Source organism: Penicillium chrysogenum (genome assembly GCF_028827035.1).
Source record: "Penicillium chrysogenum strain IBT 35668 chromosome Unknown utg000005l_segment0_segment0, whole genome shotgun sequence".
NCBI lineage: Eukaryota > Fungi > Ascomycota > Eurotiomycetes > Eurotiales > Aspergillaceae > Penicillium > Penicillium chrysogenum.
This window is the reverse complement of record NW_026622753.1, coordinates 1,540,450-1,559,015: the sequence shown is the minus strand read 5'-3', so window position 1 is coordinate 1,559,015 and position 18,566 is coordinate 1,540,450. Positions and strand designations below refer to the sequence as shown.

General features: G+C 50.5%; 6 protein-coding genes across 6 annotated transcripts; 5 read left to right on the top strand and 1 right to left on the bottom strand.

Annotated features, from left to right (window-relative positions):
* Positions 1 to 103: 103 nt before the first annotated feature.
* N7489_008997 (uncharacterized protein) lies at positions 104 to 755 on the top strand (the record flags this gene model as incomplete). The annotated part of the gene is made up of 3 exons (XM_056714747.1): positions 104 to 222; positions 310 to 653; positions 721 to 755. The coding sequence occupies 3 exons, from the start codon at positions 104 to 106 to the stop codon at positions 753 to 755; spliced, it is 498 nt and encodes a 165-aa protein (XP_056562369.1).
* Positions 756 to 2,269: 1,514 nt separating this feature from the next.
* On the top strand, positions 2,270 to 3,828 carry N7489_008996 (uncharacterized protein; the record flags this gene model as incomplete). The annotated part of the gene is made up of 2 exons (XM_056714746.1): positions 2,270 to 3,347; positions 3,410 to 3,828. 2 exons carry the CDS (start codon positions 2,270 to 2,272, stop codon positions 3,826 to 3,828), a joined length of 1,497 nt encoding a protein of 498 aa, XP_056562368.1.
* A 931-nt stretch (positions 3,829 to 4,759) lies between these two features.
* On the bottom strand, positions 4,760 to 7,270 carry N7489_008995 (uncharacterized protein; the record flags this gene model as incomplete). Its single annotated transcript, XM_056714745.1, is given in 3 exon segments — positions 4,760 to 5,739; positions 5,751 to 7,012; positions 7,065 to 7,270. The coding sequence occupies 3 exon segments, from the start codon at positions 7,268 to 7,270 to the stop codon at positions 4,760 to 4,762; spliced, it is 2,448 nt and encodes an 815-aa protein (XP_056562367.1).
* Positions 7,271 to 7,864: 594 nt separating this feature from the next.
* N7489_008994 (uncharacterized protein) lies at positions 7,865 to 11,038 on the top strand (the record flags this gene model as incomplete). The annotated part of the gene is made up of 2 exons (XM_056714744.1): positions 7,865 to 7,897; positions 8,024 to 11,038. 2 exons carry the CDS (start codon positions 7,865 to 7,867, stop codon positions 11,036 to 11,038), a joined length of 3,048 nt encoding a protein of 1,015 aa, XP_056562366.1.
* A 230-nt stretch (positions 11,039 to 11,268) lies between these two features.
* Positions 11,269 to 12,309, top strand: N7489_008993 (putative mitochondrial methylglutaconyl-CoA hydratase (Auh); the record flags this gene model as incomplete). Its single annotated transcript, XM_056714743.1, has 2 exons — positions 11,269 to 11,633; positions 11,739 to 12,309. The coding sequence occupies 2 exons, from the start codon at positions 11,269 to 11,271 to the stop codon at positions 12,307 to 12,309; spliced, it is 936 nt and encodes a 311-aa protein (XP_056562365.1).
* Positions 12,310 to 13,337: 1,028 nt separating this feature from the next.
* On the top strand, positions 13,338 to 18,393 carry N7489_008992 (uncharacterized protein; the record flags this gene model as incomplete). The annotated part of the gene is made up of 5 exons (XM_056714742.1): positions 13,338 to 13,658; positions 13,760 to 14,390; positions 14,454 to 14,504; positions 14,911 to 17,021; positions 17,044 to 18,393. The coding sequence occupies 5 exons, from the start codon at positions 13,338 to 13,340 to the stop codon at positions 18,391 to 18,393; spliced, it is 4,464 nt and encodes a 1,487-aa protein (XP_056562364.1).
* Positions 18,394 to 18,566: the final 173 nt, after the last annotated feature.

The window sequence follows — 18,566 nt, the reverse complement described above, 5'->3', positions numbered from 1 at the left end:
GGCCACGACAAACGTTATGATCCGGTCGCAGTCCTACCCCTTGACTTACGAGACTATCGAATCCCATATCGAATTTATCTTCTAGTAACTGAGTTAAGCCACTATGGATGAGACACTCCCAGATAGCAAAGCCATCACGGCCCCAGTCCCTATAGTCGACGTTGCTACCGAAGACCGACATAAGTCTGTCCTGGCAGCAGATATCACCCATTTTGTTGTTCAGTGAGCACCATTCCAGTTGATGCATTTACAGACGTTCTACTTCTGTGTTTTCGAAGTTTGGCCCGATTGCTAATGGATTTGCCTAAGGCTTTCTGATAAAAGACTGGACTCGCTTATGCAGTCTGTTGCGGAAGTTCCCTACAACTTCAACAAGCCCTGGCCATCCTGGTTTTATATCGGGAAGGTGCTATCAAAGGCCTTCTTTGACAACGAAGAACAACTTGAGTGGCTGAATGCTGTTCGTGTCCGGGACCGGGAGTTTATTGCATTCTCCAATACCGAGAAGAACATCCCAGTTCAAAAGGAACAAAACACTGAAAAGGAAGAACTTCGGGTAGTTGAGGTCGATTTCTCTAAACCCCAGCCTGGTGAAAATTTGAAGTTATTCTGGAAGCCCGCTCGAGGAATCATCTGCCAGAAAGTTCAAGACTGTGAGTAAATGATATGCATACATTCCACCCCTTCGTTTTACTTTTAGCTAATGATATTCTCAAATAGGGTTGGATTATGCATCAAATGAGGGTTGTCATTAGGAGAGCAACACTCGCAGCACTATCGAACTTCCTTCACTGCCTGGAAAAGCAGCGATAAGCTCTTCGGCAAGGATTTCTAGTATTCAGGATGTCCAACCGGCCTCGGTTAACCGCTGAGAGTACTTCTCCGTCGAAAAAGACCAAACTTCCGACCCGTCTGTAAGTAGATCTGGTTAACCTTTGATTTTGCGGTTGTTATTCATAGCTAACCATTCATATTTTAGCCGAGCCTTCTAGATGTCTATATTCTCGTTAAAGTCAGGAAGTTTCCAGAATATCAAGGCATCATGTACAGTCATGACTCAGCCGACAGAAGCCCTGGAGCCCTGGAGTCATCCTGGATGACTTCCTTTTCAGCGTTGAGTACTGGCCCATATCATTAGTCAGCACCACGTGACTGTCCTAGCCTTACAAAAATGGCAGCCAAGATAGGAAAGCCTTGGGAAAGCCACGACTAGTTACATACATAATGTATGCATACAATGTTGTATATTGCATGTAGAACATAGAGGGATTGAGAATCGTCATTCTAAACTCAATTATTGTGTTTGAAATCATAAAATTACATTTCAATCTTTACTGTACTGACTTGTTGATCATCTTAATTCTCATCCTCTTTCCATCCTCACAATGTCAGTACCTACTATACTCCCTATAACTACTCCACTACTCCTTATCAATACATTCTTAACAAGGCTCTATGCACGCAATATGGCAGATAAGTGGCGTTGTACAGAGTACAGAGTACATCGTACACTGCTCACATAGCTGCATCACATTCCCCCGCTTTGCTAGACCGCCAGATGCAAGGAAGATCGACCAGCGCATAACTACATGGTCCTTTCTAACTTCAGACACGCATGCATTTCCTTTTCGGACTCAGCAGGACTGATTTGCTGTCACAATCTGGCCCACACTGGACAGTTCAGAATGTTCAGCAGCTCAACAATTCCTCACCATTTTCCTACTTGATTTCTTTGAATCGTGAAAGAGGTCGATCGACAGGGATACAAGGGACCTGCGACACCATTGTCATTGGTCGATCTAAATAAAGCGCCCGGCGCTTCTAAGTTGCTTCAGATTGTTCTCAGACTGACTGTGACGAATTGCAAGTCTCCATTTTGACAAGCATAACACTTTGGGCTCGTTTCCAGCTGACACGAAAACCTATTTCCAACTCGGGCTGACGTTTCGTGTGTTTCTATAATAATAGCATATTCCCTTTATCATGGGGAATGTCTGATGGGATCCGCGGGGAAATTGGAGATATCATACTATTTCTCATCGATCCCCCTAGATTCCGCGCTTTTGACACTCGACTCGATCTGAGACCTGGAATTCCACCCCCTAGGCCATGCCTCGGGTCCCTATACTCCTGACTCTATTACTCCATCACTACGATTAATTTCATGTCATTTCCCATTTCCTTTCTGTCCCTGCGGGTATACCCTGATTTGGTATCTATATTTGACGAGGTATGAATCGGATATTGATTCCGAACTTCTCCGATCACCATGCCGCTCCAAACTAGAAAGCCAAAAAAGGATGGAAGAAAGAGGACGTACTCGTTGGTGTCCAATAATACAACCGCACAGGCTGGTCCTGTCGCGACTCCTAAAACTGTCGAGAACAGTTCACCTTCACAACAGGCCAATCGGGCAAGACGAGCCCTAAATGCGCCTGCCGTTCCAGAGAACCCACCTCAGAAACCCGCGGAGCCCGCGAAGATGCCTAATGTGTTCGAGTTCCTGGAAGAGAACGAAGAATCTTCTTCAGACTCATCGCTGTCGTCATCGTCATCGTCATCCTCGGAGTCTGAATCCGACGAGGAGCCGGAGCCTCCACGCCCTATACAAACCACCACCAAGATCCAGGCTCCCAAACCACGGGCAAATACTGTGCCGCACGGAGTGTTGGCTCCAGGAGGCAACACACCACCGAGTAAAGTCACCCAATCACCTGAAGTGGTATCCAAAAGTCCAAAAGAACCACGAAAACCCGCGCCGCCACCCACACCCTCTACAGACAATCAGTTAATCACGCGGAAGAGACAGCTCACCAGAAAGCCGAGCCCGATCTCGACTGAAGTCATCCCTCCAGGAAAAGGCCAACTAGAATTGTCTCGACCACAGACCTACCATGGGCCATCAAGAGACAGCGGTGCTGTCCACAGACCACCGCTCCCACCATCACCGCCTAGAAGTCCAGAAGATAGCATTCACCGCACCACACCGACAAAAAGACGAGGCTCCAATGCGTCGCAAGAGCTATCCGGATACGGACTTCTAGCTTCGCACCTAACTAAGTCCGCCTCAGAAGACAGTGGAGGCTTCCCTCCGCTCTACCGCCGCTTCGAGACCATGAACCACCGCGTTTTGCTCCACCTCCAAGACGAGATCTCCCAAATGGAAGAAGACCTCCACACCCTGGATGAGTATGAGGAAATGCACCGGGTCAACACAGCCGAGCATGAAGGCGTAAAGCCATTACCGGCTTCACGACGGCGGGACGCCCAGTCCCAGGCTTATTCATCTTTGCACTACCGCCGCATGGATCTCATGAATGCTTTGATCCACAAGACGGAACAATACAGTAAGACGCCCTCCCACTTTCCGTATTTCAGTCCACAAAGCAGACCCCTGACCGGACCCCAGACAACGCCCTCAGCGCCTACAGCAAAGTCCTACAAACGCTCCCGCGGGCCTCGGAACAAGAGATCACGGGCTATCGCAGTTGGATGAGGGAAAACAAGCCCGTCGCTGGCGCCGAGACGCGGTTCCTAATCCACGACGCGGATCTAGTCTCCCTCACTCCACGACTGGCTGCTTCTGCCGCCGCAGCACCCGTCTACATCGCCATCATCATCGCATCTGGCGCGCTCCTGCTCCCATTATTGGCGTTCAGCCTTATAGCGGAGTTCTCCGGTCGTCTTGTCGTTGTGACGGTTGTTGGCGGTGCCGCGGCGGCTATCGCGGCGAATTATTCGGCTGGTATTGATGCGCTGGTCGACTCGAGGGATGGTTGGCGCTGTGCTACGATGTATGATTGTTTTGATTCTGTTGTGGCTGCATAGACTGACTTTTCTTTTCTAGATATTTTGGGTTTATGACTATGGCCGCTATGTTCATTCCCTAGCTTCGAGGTTACATTTCCTCAACTTGCATTCTGCATGCATCGACTTATGACTTTACGAATCTTCTTTATTCTGTCTTTTGTATTTCCTTGGCGATGCGTCCTCTATGTCGATGTGGTCTTCTTTTTGTCTTTTTGTCTTTTTGTGAAGTGAAGGGTTGGAAGGGCATTCGTTACTTACTGGGCACGCAAGAAAGAGATGGCGTTCGTTCTTAGGCAATAATTGGATAGTTGGGGCAGATAGACGAGTATCTTGGACCTGGCATGTAACAAACAATGAGGATTGGGCGGGAGATACAGCGGACTGGGAGATACAATAGCAGGATGGGTGTTTTTATGTTGGGAACCCTATTGAGCAATGTACTTGATGAGATATGATTCTAGGAATGCTCTGCAAGTTCCTTTCTCTCGATATTTCTCGCCGAATCTACATTGGAAAGCACAAGGTGTGCTACCTGTATGCAGCATACATATTGATTGGATTGCATCGGAAGCGAAAAATCAAGTAACTCTCTAAGCAAGATTTGGCTGTATCGCAATGGCAGCCTGTACACCCAGGCTGACCTGTCTTGAAAAAAACCATCCACGCCAATCGCTTAGTCCATAATACAACACCAAATAAGGAAAAGATCATACAAAGCCAGGGATAAAGAGGTCCATTAACAACACAGTTGGGAAGGGAAAAATTCGGAGACGCGGATCACATCCAGAGCTCATAATCCGAAACGAAAATAGAAGAAAAATGCAAAAGTCAATAAAGCAGAAAGCCGACTGTAGAGGAATGTAATATTGGAGCTTTCTCTTCAGAAACAGACCGCACTTTTGGAATTTGAACGTAACGCCACATGCTCAATTCGCGCAAATATCACGCCCTATGTGGAAAGGGGAGTGCCATTCGGTTTGCTCCCTGGTGTCATGCTGCCTTCTTGAGATGCACGGGCATCCAGCCCTTGAGGTTGAGGGGTGGAAGGACTGTGGCCTGTCTGTCGAGCTGCCAGTTGTGCCTTGTTTCTGTCCATCAGCGCAGCTTGTTCGGCCGCACTACGAGAATATGTGGCACTAGCGGCCGAGTTTGAGTAGCCAGCCTGTGAAGGAGTTTGGCCTGGGTACTGAGCTCGCTGGTTCGAGGTTGCAGTCGCGTAGGGCGTACGCCCTTGTGGCGTGGCGTTGAATGTGCCTGGCTGCCTAGGCTGTGGCGTGTAAGGCTGCGGTGACACTTGGGCATATCCATTGGAAGCAGGGCGCTGGTACTGGGCAGCCTGGCTGTACTGTGGGTTCACTTGCGCATATTGAGGAGTGTTGCCTGGACGTTGGCTGGGTGTGCTCGGTGGACGACCCGCGCCATAAGCATGCGTGTATGTAGTGGGCGCCGAGGGCTGCCGCGCGTGCTGTGGTGTGACCTGGAACCCGGGCTGAGGCGGCGCCCGAGCATTGGAAGCAAAAGCACGTTGGTTGTAGGCACTATGAGAGCCTTGGTAATTACTAGGCCGTGAGGTAGAGGGTGTTGAAGTGCGATTTGCGGCACTGGCTGCTGCGAGCAATGCTGCGGCCCTTTCTTGTGACAAAGTGAAGTCATCCTTTTCCATGGTGCCGTTGTAGTCAGGAGTCTCAACCAGAATCTTTTGGCTGATATTCAACTCAGCGAGCTGATTACCGTCCAATTTAGCGACAGCGTAAGGCGGCAAGTTGCTGATGATTGCAGCAAGGCTTGACTTCAGGGTATCATAGATCAGAGCTTCTGCTTCGGAGGGTGTGTTCACATCGTTCACATCAAGGCCAGGGGTTTCATTCGCCTCAGGCACTTGTTGACCAGGCGGCTGGAGATCAGAGGGGGTTTGAGGCTTCGAATTCGCTGGTAGGAACTAAGAGTGTGGAGCAAGTCGGAAACTTCCTCAAGCATTTGCTTGATCTCTTTCGATTCCGGGTCAACTTCACTACTCGGATGGGTCTCCGTGACGTCTGCAGCAAAGTCTTGGGCGTTGAATGACTCAACCATTTCATCCAGGATGCTCTCGTCAAGTTCGCCAATATTGCCAGGCTGTGCGGTCTGAGCGTCGTTTTGTTCGACGTCTCCTTCCCTTGGTACAGACAGCAAGGTGTTCACACGGTTCGCACCCCGTTGTCCCCACCAAACCATATCCTTCGAAGCGAGTTGCACAATCGCACCAGAGCTGTCGTAAGAAGGAGCAAATGACGAGAAGACACCTTGGAAGGCAGATGAATCAGGGCCAGTCCAAAGGGCAGGATCGCCATGTCGATGAACATTATCCGAATCTGCCTGCTTTTCAATACGGTCCCAGTAGGAAGGTGATGATGTGACTCCACCGTATTGAAGCCATTGGGTTGAAGGGAGAAGTGCCAGACAATAGTTGCTACGCTCTCCCAAAAACGTCCTGACATCGAAAGTGGCGTCGAAGCGGTCCGTCCATGTGGTCGAATTAGCCCGGTGGGATCGCTTGCGCGGAGGTTCCAGCTTTGGTAATGTTTCCCGTGGAGCGAATACCTCACCGAATGTTCGCTTCGGTGGTTGAGCACCATCAAGGTTGTAAGGGATAATTTTGGTGGCTGTGATGCCATTAGGCAGGGCAAGCTCGCGCAGCTCCTCCTGAACTTCAACGAACTTGTCAGGTCCTGATTCGGACTGCAACGGCACCTTCACGGATTTTTGTAGACTTGAGAATAGCTGCTTGGGATTCGCCGGATTCCCAAAGAGTGTTAGGGCAGGCTTATCCTCTCGCTGGCAGACATTGATCGCGTGAAGCTCTGCTGAGTCGTCGGTATCGTCTTCCATTGTCTCTGTTTTGACTTCGGGTTGGTTGACGAAGGATTGCCCAATCAAGCTGTTCATATGTTTTTTAAAGGCTGCGATCCGGTTGACCACCTCATTCAAAGGTGCCCCATCTTCTTTTGCGCCATTGGACTGAGTCTGATTGCGCTCAATTACAGCAGCTGATGCTCTTTCGATGTCGGAAAGAAATTCCTGCAACGTGTTGTATTTGCCCGAGTTGACGCGTGTTTGGACGTTGGAGGTTTCTGTATCGCCAGAAACCTTTGCGCGCTTCGTTCGAGGCTTAGCAGTTGTATTTGGGAAGGGACAAGAGAGGAGTTGAAGTTCGGTGTCGTGCCTGTGGCTTGTCAGCATAAGACTAGGAACCATATACTTCCATCAAAGCTTACTTTAGTAGAAGCTCAACCAGGCTGCGAAGAGTTTCGTGAAGATTTGCTCGATCGCGGGAGGCGGTGGCACTTGAATCAGTGCTCGGTTTATCGTCCTGGGTGGAGCGCTTCCGTTTCCCGGAGGTTGCATTAGTAGCAGGGTCAGGATGAGGTTCGCCATTTGTGGCGGACATGGGGGTTGTGTCTCCAGCTTCGTCGGCGCTCATGGTTGCGAAGTCGCGCCGAGGACAAGGTTGACGGTACTTGCTTTGACGCGGTGCCCTCCGATGCGAATGGATGGGGGGCCCACAAATCAGAGGATTGAAAGTAAAGATTGGGAGGATGCGATTGTGGAAATAGATATTTGCTGGCGATTTAGTGTTGAGGTCGATACTTGGTTCGGAAAGCAATCGGAGGCCAAAGTAACCTCGATGGGTAGGGCGTCACGAATCCTTAGAGAAGATGGGGATCGCGAAGAGCGAGGGAGGAAGATAAAACCTTCACGCCACCACAATAAAAGAAGTGAATATGAGGTGGAAAGGATTGTCAATAGAGACCAAGGTATTAGAACAATAATCAATGCAATAGGCAACCCTCGAACAAATAGGGTCAAGTGTTCTCTTTTTTCTGTTTTGGCTGGAGAGGAACGTTCACTTGCGGTTTTCGGAATGGCGCGCCTTCTGACGATCCATCACGTGACCCCATTTTCTGCCGCGATGGTTGTATTTTTCTGATTCTTGACTTGACTTTCTCTCATCTTCGGAGACAAATACATCTTTGAACCTATTGGATGGGTCTGTGGCGTTCAGGCACTTTTACCCATGACTACGTTCATGGATGTCATCAGTTTTCAAGTATGCCCGAAGCCTTTCGGGAGTATCGCGGCTAAGAGCAGACCTGCTCAATAGACGTTTATACAAGGTGATTTTTATATTCTCCTTGCCATTGGATACTGTGCTAAATAATCCCCTGTATTATAGGCAATACCTCACCGTGACACCAAGTTTCCCATATATTATCCGCGCAATTCCCTAGCTGGCCTGAACCCAGGCAGTTTGCGTTCGTTTCAATCCACTACGTTCCTCAATGTGCCCGAGTCACTTGCAATCGACACTCAAACCTCACAATCCGATGATCACTTCAACAAAAAGCGGTCAAATCCCTTACTCCACAAACAATGCGCAACACTACCCCAAGACGCGGCGAATACCCCAATCGCAGAGAAAAAGCTTGGAAAGACCCCAAGCATCAGAGTGAAACCGAAGCCCGCCGAATATCTTTCCAAAGCTTTGCGAAACACTGGCCACGCCCTTGGATACGATAGCCAGTCAGCCTGGCTTGACCGGGCCTACTCCAAATATGCACTCCAAACACGGAACGAGTCGAGGACAGTTGGTCGACCAAAAAAGCCGTCACTGCCGGTTATTCTTGGAGAGTACATACGAGAGGTGGACCCGTTGCTTTTGTCTGCGCCGGATAAGCGTGCGGATAAGGGCTTGGATATCGCTCTTCAGAAAGTATTCAGAAGCACAAGTCATGACTACTTATCGTCGCGTGGTTACGATTCCGCCGATGTGGCTGCTTGGTCCTGGATCATGAAGAGCCAGAATCCCCACCAGGCAATGGTACGGCTATTCTTGTTCGAAACTGACAGAGCCAAGTCTCGCGCTGCTAGTCCAAGCATCCCACCTTTTATCCCGCTGCATCTTTTGAAACAGCAAAACCTCAATGCTCACACTTTCCGTTTGCTCTTAATCCACTCTTTGCATCTCATGAGCGGACATACCTTCCCTGTCACTGAAACTCTGGCCGGGGTTGCCGAACATGATCTTGAGCTATCCCCCGAGGACTTCCGCCCTCAAATTGATTCGGGCACCTGCATGATTTTGGTAGTCCGTTTAATCCGTCATGCTCGACGCGTGTGGCCACAATCACTTCTCACTATTGCACGTGCATTCGCTCGCTTCCTCTCAGCTCCAAAGGTGAATGACGTCGAGAGGTCAGTTTTGGTGACTAGACATGATGATCGCGTCAAAACTGACAAGTTTAATCAATGCCTCTGGTTACTCTCTATACCGGCCAACATTGCTCCTTACCGCTCCACATCTATCCAACAGCAAGCGCAATTTGAACTTCTTCGAGCCATGGCCACCCACAAGCCCGTCCTTCCTGTCACAAGACAAGGATATCGAGCAGTCGTTGCAGTCCAGCTTGCCCATAAGAAAACGTTTGAAGAGCGCCAGTCTGCTGAACTAAAAGCCCCATCATGGCCTCCGTGGAAGGAAGAGAAACTGGGAATGGATTCTCAGCGCGGGAATGAAGGGATGTTCAGTCGTGCGATGCAGGTACTCTCACAAATGAAAGATGCTGGCTACTCTCATCGTCTTTGGGAGGATATCTCCTCGATTTTGGCGGGTTGGGACACAGATCACAGCCCGACGGTGCAGACAAGGACATTCATGCGTCGCCCTCAAGCTTTGCCAGACAGACATGGATCCAAGTCCAATCATCACGAAGTATGGGTTGCTCGAATTCGGTCTACAAGGACTGTCCGCGAGGCCTGGGCGTGCTTTCTCTCCTATCAGGACCATGGTCTGCCCCCCAAGGGTGCCGTCTACGCTGCCATGGCTGAAAAGTTAATATACCGACGATACGCCATAGAACGCGACTTTGACCAAATGAGTCATGCTCTGCCAGGCGATGGCCGCGAAGTTCACCCCGAACCGGCTTCTGCCCGTGACATTATCTATGTGCCCACGGAACCACCTACCGTGGATGAGTTACTTGATCAGATGCTCGCACAGGGGCTTCGGCCTTCTGGGAGATTCCTCGGGCTACTTCTTCAATCTGCTACTTCTCTGCGTTCCGGATTGCATTATCTCCAATGCAGTGGCCTGACAAATGCTCAAATCGAGGCGCTCTCCATTGTGCGGGCCAAACCTAGCGAATACCACACCTTGGATCTTGAGGCCTTTCATGAATTGCCGGATTTGGTATTCGCATCGTTCGTCAAGTTTCTGTGCGCACATTCAAACATTGCTAGTCAGGATGTCGGCAATCGGAATATACTCACACCCCACCGTTTCCCGGGCTTGGTAGCTGCTGACGGCTCGTCTGGTGCGGAAATTGACCTTGTCGCATATTCCGAGGAGCAACCAGGAAACCAGCATCACCCAAGGGCTTTATGGCACGCGATCCAATTGACCAAACTGCGACGTGCTCCTTATACCCCGACCTGGACTCACATTTTATCTGCCCTGACCCGCGAGCGCCTTACTGGATATTATGGCTCAAGAAGCCGAAGTCTTCAGCGCATACTGGGCTGGCATCAGGCTCTCAGAGCATTGACCTGGATGCGACAGCGAGATGTCGAACTGGGCGAGGAAGGATTTCGCATTTTATGCGTAGCGTTTACGAAAGCCATTGATGCTGCTATCAGACACCCTGGCACTGCCGAACAAAGCTATATGCTGATTCATAAAGCTCGTATTCGTCGTCTCAAGGCCAAAAACGAAGGCGATGACGATATTGACACTTTGATGCAGCACGCGCTGCAGGTTTTGAAGCATCAGTTTGATCATCTTGTTCTCCCAGCCTCCAAGACCTCGGAGCATGCGGAGCGAAGTGTCTTTGCAACAGAAATCGCTTCCGGAACACAACTCAATGTCCCCTCGATGCTACAGATACCATCACCTGCCACGCTACATGCCTTTGTTCGGGCTCTGGGATCTGTAGGAGATGACGAAGGGTTGTTGCATCTGCTGCACTGGGTGAGTCGGTCAGCCGATCTATTGAAAGAAGCTGCAGACGAACATGCAAACGGAGACAAAATGATGCGTCGAACCCTTGTGGCGATCAGGGTGTTTTTGGAAAGACGACAGCAACGGATTGACGCGCGGGTACCATCGGACCTGATCGAGGAGGCATACGACCTTATCAGCCGGACAGGCTGGGACTGGCCGAGTGACGCGGAGGTTATAGAATACTGCCAGTGACTATGTATATAATATTGTAGTTTTAGAGGATTTCTTTCCAATGTACATGATACCCCATATATCCCATTTATTTTGTAGCTTTCGGTAATCGTCGGCCTCGAGAGCTTTCCCCACATCCGAGCTCCGAGAACAACTTCCACCCGAGAACTTTTCAGCGTAGTGATCTATCTTTCTTTATTTAATATTACGGTCGAGCGCAGTCCCACTCGATCTTTTGAATCGCCTGCACAATGGCAACCATCATGTCACAGCGCCTTGTCCGCCTCTCCGCACCCCTCGCTCACCTTCGGGCGACCGCAGTGCCTACCCGGGTTTTCGTCTCTCGCTACAGCACCAGCACAGAAGAAGACATCATCAAGACCCAGCAGATTCCCGCCCCAGGTTCAGGGCATGTGCGCGTGCTGCAGCTGAACCGCCCCAAAGCCCGCAACGCGATTTCAACCCACTTACTCGACACGCTCTCGAAGCATGTGGACGCCATCGCCGCGGAAGGAGGCAACGGGCCAACCCGGGCATTGGTTATAGCGAGTAACGCGGACGCAGCATTTTGCGCGGGCGCAGACCTGAAAGAACGCGCCAACATGAGCCAGGCCGAGTGAGAAACAACCCTGCGCCCTGGTGCCCTGGTGCCCGGTGCCCCGGGCTTGAAGCCCGAACCCACGCAAATACATGCAGCTAACCCCTCAACGCGACTATGCAGAACCGAAGACTTCCTTCTCAAACTCCGCACCACTTTCAAAAACCTCGCCTCCCTCGAAATCCCCACCATCTCCGCCATCTCGTCCCTGGCGCTCGGCGGCGGCCTCGAGCTCGCGCTGTGCACGCACCTGCGCGTCTTCGCATCCTCCAGCGCCGTCGGTCTCCCTGAAACACGTCTCGCCATTATCCCTGGCGCCGGCGGCACATACCGACTGCCTTCGGTCATTGGCGTGAACCGCGCCCGGGACATGATCCTCACCGGCCGTCGGGTGACCGGACCCGAGGCTTACTTCATTGGGCTCTGTGATCGGCTTGTGGAGGTGCTGCCTGAGGAGGAGGCACAGGAGGGCGTTGCGCGCGAACGTGTTCTCCGGGAGAGCATCAAGCTCGCCCTGGATATCTGTGAAGGTGGGCCTATTGCTATCAAGATGGCGATGCAGGCTGTTGGTGCCCATGCCCTGGGTGAGCGGGCGGAAAATACGGCCTATGAGTCAGTGATCGAGACTGATGATCGGTATGAGGCGCTGCGCGCCTTTGTTGAGAAGCGGAAGCCGGCGTTCCGTGGGAGGTAATGTTATATAGTCTACCTAGGAAGATCACTTTTCCTACATATTTCATCTGTCACTCCATACTCAATCCCGAATCATATTATCAAATGGTATGTCCTATAATTCTATGGACTTTTATGTATAGATTCTTTCTTAGTCAAAATGAAGTGAAATTGATCTCAATAATCCCGAGACATCATGTGGACATAGTTCTGGTCATGAGGGCAATAGACGTAATAACCGCAGAGAAAAGGTCCACTAGTAAGTAGAGTTATCTCATAAAACAATCGAGTGACTATAAACAGTAAATAGTGTTGATTTGATCTATAGGATCCAGTCCTATACTTCCAGGATTGGATTTGATATCTGTTTCCATGGTTGTACTCTATACTTCTGCCTGATCTATATGTTGTACGTCTTGTTCTACATAGTTCTTACCCTAGGTAGGTATGTACATTGTCATCAATATATGTAGGCTACAATATAGATGTAAATCGTGTAACTGAGGTTCGAAATAGAAACAGGGAAACCTACAGGGTCTTGGGGCCAAAACTAAGGTGTTTCATTTTCCCATGGTTTGATCTACTGCATGACTCACTGCCCATATAGGAATATTGCAAGGCAACATACCTTGATCAAGGCATACTCAGCAATGATGCAATAATACACGTACATGTCTGCATGCATGTCTATGAATAACGGCAACTCGAGGTCTGAGTGGCACGGTACCTGGCAGGTTACCCGATCTGACAGGGCTGTGCAAGGAACCCCGGGTTAAACTACCAATGGGCAAAACCCGAGACATGAAAATAAAAGGTAGAAGAGAATAATATGCGGGCCGTCACCCGGGATTCACAACCGATGCAGAAACCCCATGGATCGACTGAAATAGTCCGGGTGACCTGGGTCAGGGGGACTGCCCCCGGTTACCAGTCACCTGCATCACATTTATAAAACCCAAAGGCCGGACTGGTTTTTAACTTCCTCTTTTACTCAACTGTCATATATTATGGCAATAGCATCCTGACTCTGCTGTTGTCCCATCCATTGCTATGTCCAAGCCCCGTATCGCCGATCCAAAGGCCATCAAGGCCTTTGGCTTGACGCAGATCTACACCCCGCGCGATGAGCCTACGATCGATATTGTTTTTGTTCACGGTCTGAACGGCCACCCTCATGATTCTTGGACGAGTAAAACCACCGGTTGCTTCTGGCCGACGGACCTTCTCCCGGACGTGCTTGCCTCACTGTGTCCCCGCATCCTCACTTATGGCTACAATGCGAATGTAACTGCTTTCACGGATGGAGCTTCGCGTGATTCGGTCGTCAGCCATGCTGAGACTCTTGCATCCAGTCTCGCTGCTAATCGAAATGTAGGTCGACATCTCAACTTTTGCTTTTGCTTGCTTTTCTCCCTTGATATCTTCTTGCTCTGGGATGGGGCTTCAAAAACTGACCTCGTTTTCTCATATAGCTGCGCGACTGCTCCAACCGTCCGATCATCTTCATCTGCCACTCGTTGGGGGGTCTGATCGTGAAGCGCGCCCTGATATACTCCCGTAGTCTCTCAAACGAGAAGACCGAGCATCTACGCTCAGTCTATGTTTCCACTTTTGGCATCCTCTTCCTCGGCACACCTCACAATGGATCCGACATTGCAAAATGGGGTTTGTTGTTGCACAACATTTGCAATGCTGTGCTCCCTAAGAGATTTATGGAGGCGTCTCCGCAGCTTGTCAAAGCTCTGCGGACCAACAACGAAACACTGCAGCACATCAACAGTCTCTTCGTTGATATAATGGGTCGGTTCCACATCTACTTCTTCCATGAGACACGGTCCACCGACATGCATGGTACCCGCGAAGTGATCGTGGACGAGCACTCAGCCGCGCCGTACATGGAAGGTGTTGAGCGGGCAGGTATCGAGGCCGACCATAGCCACATGTGCAAGTTTGATGATGACAATGCGGCGGGATATGAGGTTGTGGCGGAGGCAATCCTTCGGTACTCACGTCAGGCTCCTGCGGTGATTACGGAGCGCTGGGCGGAAGAGAAGAAAGCCCGCACCCAGGAGAAGAAGGCTAAGGCTAGGGAAATCTATGACGGTGAGTCTTTTGCAAAATTTGTATCTCCTTGATGTGTCTTCTTTTTGATGCTGACTATTGCAGCAAGAGTAGATGATTCCGCAAATCGGAGCATGCCTGATTTGAACAGACCCGGTACGGCTTCACACCTTCTCCCTGCACCGGAAGCGTCTGTCACGTTGAGGGACTATGAGATTGAGGAGCCTCCTATTCGATGAAGCTTTTCAGCAAGCCACGTTTGATTTTTTTGTCTTTGCTTTATCCTTACTTTTACTTCGAGCTCAGTTTGCCCACGTTTATCATATTATGATGCTTGTCTATGACTTGACCATTCGCTACCGAGTCAAAGCGCCAAATACATTTGCAAATACACTCTATTCTTTTCGATACAGTCCACAGTGTGCTCTCCCTCTTTGTACTTAGTTTATTTGTCTTGTCCTCAGGGTGGCTCCCATCTCATGTCCTGAAACTAGCTGACCTGCAATCGTCTGAATATGAAAACCATCACTTTTTAGAGTCATGCTGGCTGACTCTCTTATAGGCCAAACCATATTATCTCTACCGCGCGCCCCTGCGACGGAAGGCCGAAATTCCCCTGTATCTGATCTGGGAAACAGTGGATTTCTCCAACTCTCCCACTGTTCCACCAAAGACTCGGCTTTATTCGTGGCACCTCCAGGATTTCATCCTAATGCTACGTTTTTCGGAATGGAGAAAGAACTTGAAGTGTTGCACAATCGGTTGTTCAAGGCCAAGGCGCGTCCGGAAAAGACAATGGCCGTACTGATCTCCGGCGTGCCAGGCTCCGGCAAGACACATCTAGCGCGCCAGTACGTTTTTACTCAGCGTGACTGCTACCCAGGCGGCGTATTTTGGATTGACGCCAAGTCCCGTGAATCAACGTACAAGTGCTTTTGGGAGATTGCTCAAGCAGCTACACTGATCGAACAGAAGGTGACCGTGAACCCTGAGTATCATGAGACTGAAAAGTACGTGAATGCAGTTCGGCTCTGGCTTCAGACGCGTAAGGATTGGCTCCTTGTCTTCGATGGTGTTACCTTCGACCGTGACGACGACATCAATAAGTTCAGGGAGGTTTTACCATGGAGCAAACAGTGCAGCATTATATACACCTCGGTCGACACGACACTTCGCAAAAAGCAGCGACTGTACGAGCCGTATTGTCTGATGATCTCGCGCCTGCAAGTGGAAGATGCTTGCAAGCTCCTATTCAAGGACCTTGGGATTACGCGAGCGACGCCTGAGCAAATCTCCAAGGCTACCCAGATAGTTGAGCACTACGAATGTCTGCCTTTGGCAATCCATGCAATTGGGCACCGCCTCAACGCAACGGGTAAACCGATTGAAAAGTATCATGTCAAATCTCAGGTGACGGATAAGAAGCTTGCCGAACCATTCTTGAGCATCATGAACGACTTGTTTCGGTTGCAGCAAAAGCAGGCGCTGCACTTGATTAATCTTCTTTCGTTTCTCGGCCACCAGGTACCAGTGGGCCTTTTGAACCTCGGTCGAGCGGCTATGACTGCTGAGAATTTGGAGATTCAGACGAGCGCCCAGGCCGGAGAGGACCCTGATCTTGATACCACACTTGGAACTCTCATTCACTATGGGTTGATTGAACGGATTTCAGATGCTGACCTTTTCCAGCAGAGGTCGTCTGTGCATCGTTTTGGGGGCGATCGTATGAGCCCGGATGCGAAGACTGTTCCTGAACTCTCAGACTCCCTGACAGAGAGCAGCCAGGAAGGATTCTTCTCCAACTACCGTCATGAATCGGTGGTTGATGTAGTCAAGATCCACAGTGTGGTGCAGGGGTTCTGTCGTGATGAGCTCCGAATCAAGGACGAAGAGAATAAAGGGATCATGAACAAGAATGACCCTGGTTTCTTTGATACTTGGTTGATTGTTGCCACCCGGTTCCTGATCACGTCTTACGAAGCCGCTATGGGACGGATGGCACACTACGAAGAATGTGGCCTTGTCCGGGACTACCGAGAGTACGAAACTCACGCTTCACGGCTGCTTGAGCTTTTTCCAAAGAAGGCATCAATTAACCTCCATCCATTAATCGTTCGTGAGACACGAGAGAATTTGCGGCGGTTGACGAAGATCATAAGCAAAGAAATAGAGAACATGTCTCCAAGCTCCTCGCAGCAATCTATACGGAATCAAAAGTCGGTTTTCGACAGGTCAAGCAGCTCGTCATCATCCTTCCGCGGTTCATCAGCAGACGAAGGTCCATCACGCCAGTCTACTTTCAACTGGAGTGATCTCGGGTCACCTCGAGCGGAGTCCCCCGAGGAAATGGGCATGCCACCTCCCCAGTTCAGACTTGAGCTTTTCCCACCGCATATATTCAGAGAGGCTGGATATGAATCTGAAGACGGCTACGAAACGGATGGGGAAATTAAGGGGGAATTTCGAATCTCTCCAGCCATGTCGCAAATAAGCCAAACCACGGAAAAACCGAACAAGACACCTCCCTCATCGAGTCCCCCGCCAATAACTGGACTATCGGAGTGGCAAGTGGTCAATCGACATTCGAAGCCAAGGTCAAATAAAGAGAATCAAACAACCAAGCGGAATAAAGGCCCTCGTCGCTTTAGGGATACCAGGTTTGACACCCCACTGGTCAAACTGTCCTCCATTCAAGGAAAAGGGTCATCAAGTCGGACAACTGCTGCTGAAACAGGGGGGCTCTTTGGTGCCAGCTTCGGAGGCTGAGAAAGCACTCGCCGCAGTGCGTCGGTCTAGCAATCCTCAGGCGTCCGCTGACGCCCCGCAGCCTGCGAACACCTCTCCACCAGCAAACAAAGAGAACATGCCGACGTATGCGAATGTGGCCACCCGACGAATGTTAGAGGTAGAAACCATGGCAAAACGCACACCACCTGTTCCCACTTTGCAGGCTTTTGATCCAGCTAGCGGGTTGCATCTGAGTGGTGGCTTACAGATGAAACCGTCCGCTGAGTCTCTCGATAGTCAAGCGGGCTACGCCTTTACTTCCCCGCTATACCATGACGTATCAGATGAATTGATGACGGAGCCTCTCACTCGGTCAACCTACAGTGAGCCTGACTACAATACGATCAATCGCCACCACGGAACAGATTTACATACTGCGCCTGGATCCCGGGCTCCTTCTCGGCGTGGTTCAGTACCACATCTGGAGGTTCCACGAAGTCTATCTGAAAGCGTGCCATCCCTCCTTCCTTATCCACCACCGCTCCCATACGATGAGAACATCCCCGTCGCCCTTTCAGCCCTCAGAAGATCCTCTCAATTTGCACCGAGCTCAATAACTGCCTCAGGCGCTCCTAGACCTTCTTCCATTGCTCATCCATCCGCAATCATGCCGAGTGCATTGCCATCATCTAATAATGCCAAGATACAGGTGGGCTCAGCCCCAGAGCGCTCCATTCCCGAGCCGATGTCGCGCGACTCTTCCGGGTACTCCCATCAATCGTGGGCCACAGAACCCGTGCGGTATCCCCCGCGGTTCTCACCCGTTCCAAGTTTCCAACAAGGTGCCGAGATGATCCCGAGTCCACCAGCAAGCATGCAACATCAACATCAACAACAAGTTACCGGGGCCGCTGGCTGGACGACCGAATTGCCCCTGGTGGGCAGTGCTCTCCAGCCAGATCCTACCTACCCCAGTCCACCGGCCTCGTCACATGGCCAGCTTGGCTCCATGGATGGGCGACTAAAGTATCCCGACCCCGGCTGGAACGCAGAGATGGAGCCAGTGCCCTTTTTACACTTTGGCGGACACCGTGTTGACGTGCGGGATGCACGACTCAGACTCAATGAATCGGCTCGTCTGGTGACACCGAGGCCCCAGCCGTATCAGTTATATCACCCCAATTTGTCGGGTCCTTTGATTCAGCATGATGGTCAAGTGTATGCGCCTGCGCCGCGACTGGAGGTGTATGGGACTCGTCCGAGGAGTGGGAGCTCCCCTGTGCACCCTAATGCTGGCTTGGGTGTGCGGTTTTCATGATGGGAAAGTATTTTACTGTTGGTGTTTGGGGGTGATTTGCATTAAGTTTCCATTCTTATTGGTCTTGTTTCTTTCGCATTTGCATGCAAGGTTGTTTATCCCGGTGCGTTCATTGTCTTTTATACTTACTTGTCTTGCATCTGCTTTGGTTTTGCATGAAGGGTTTCTTTCAT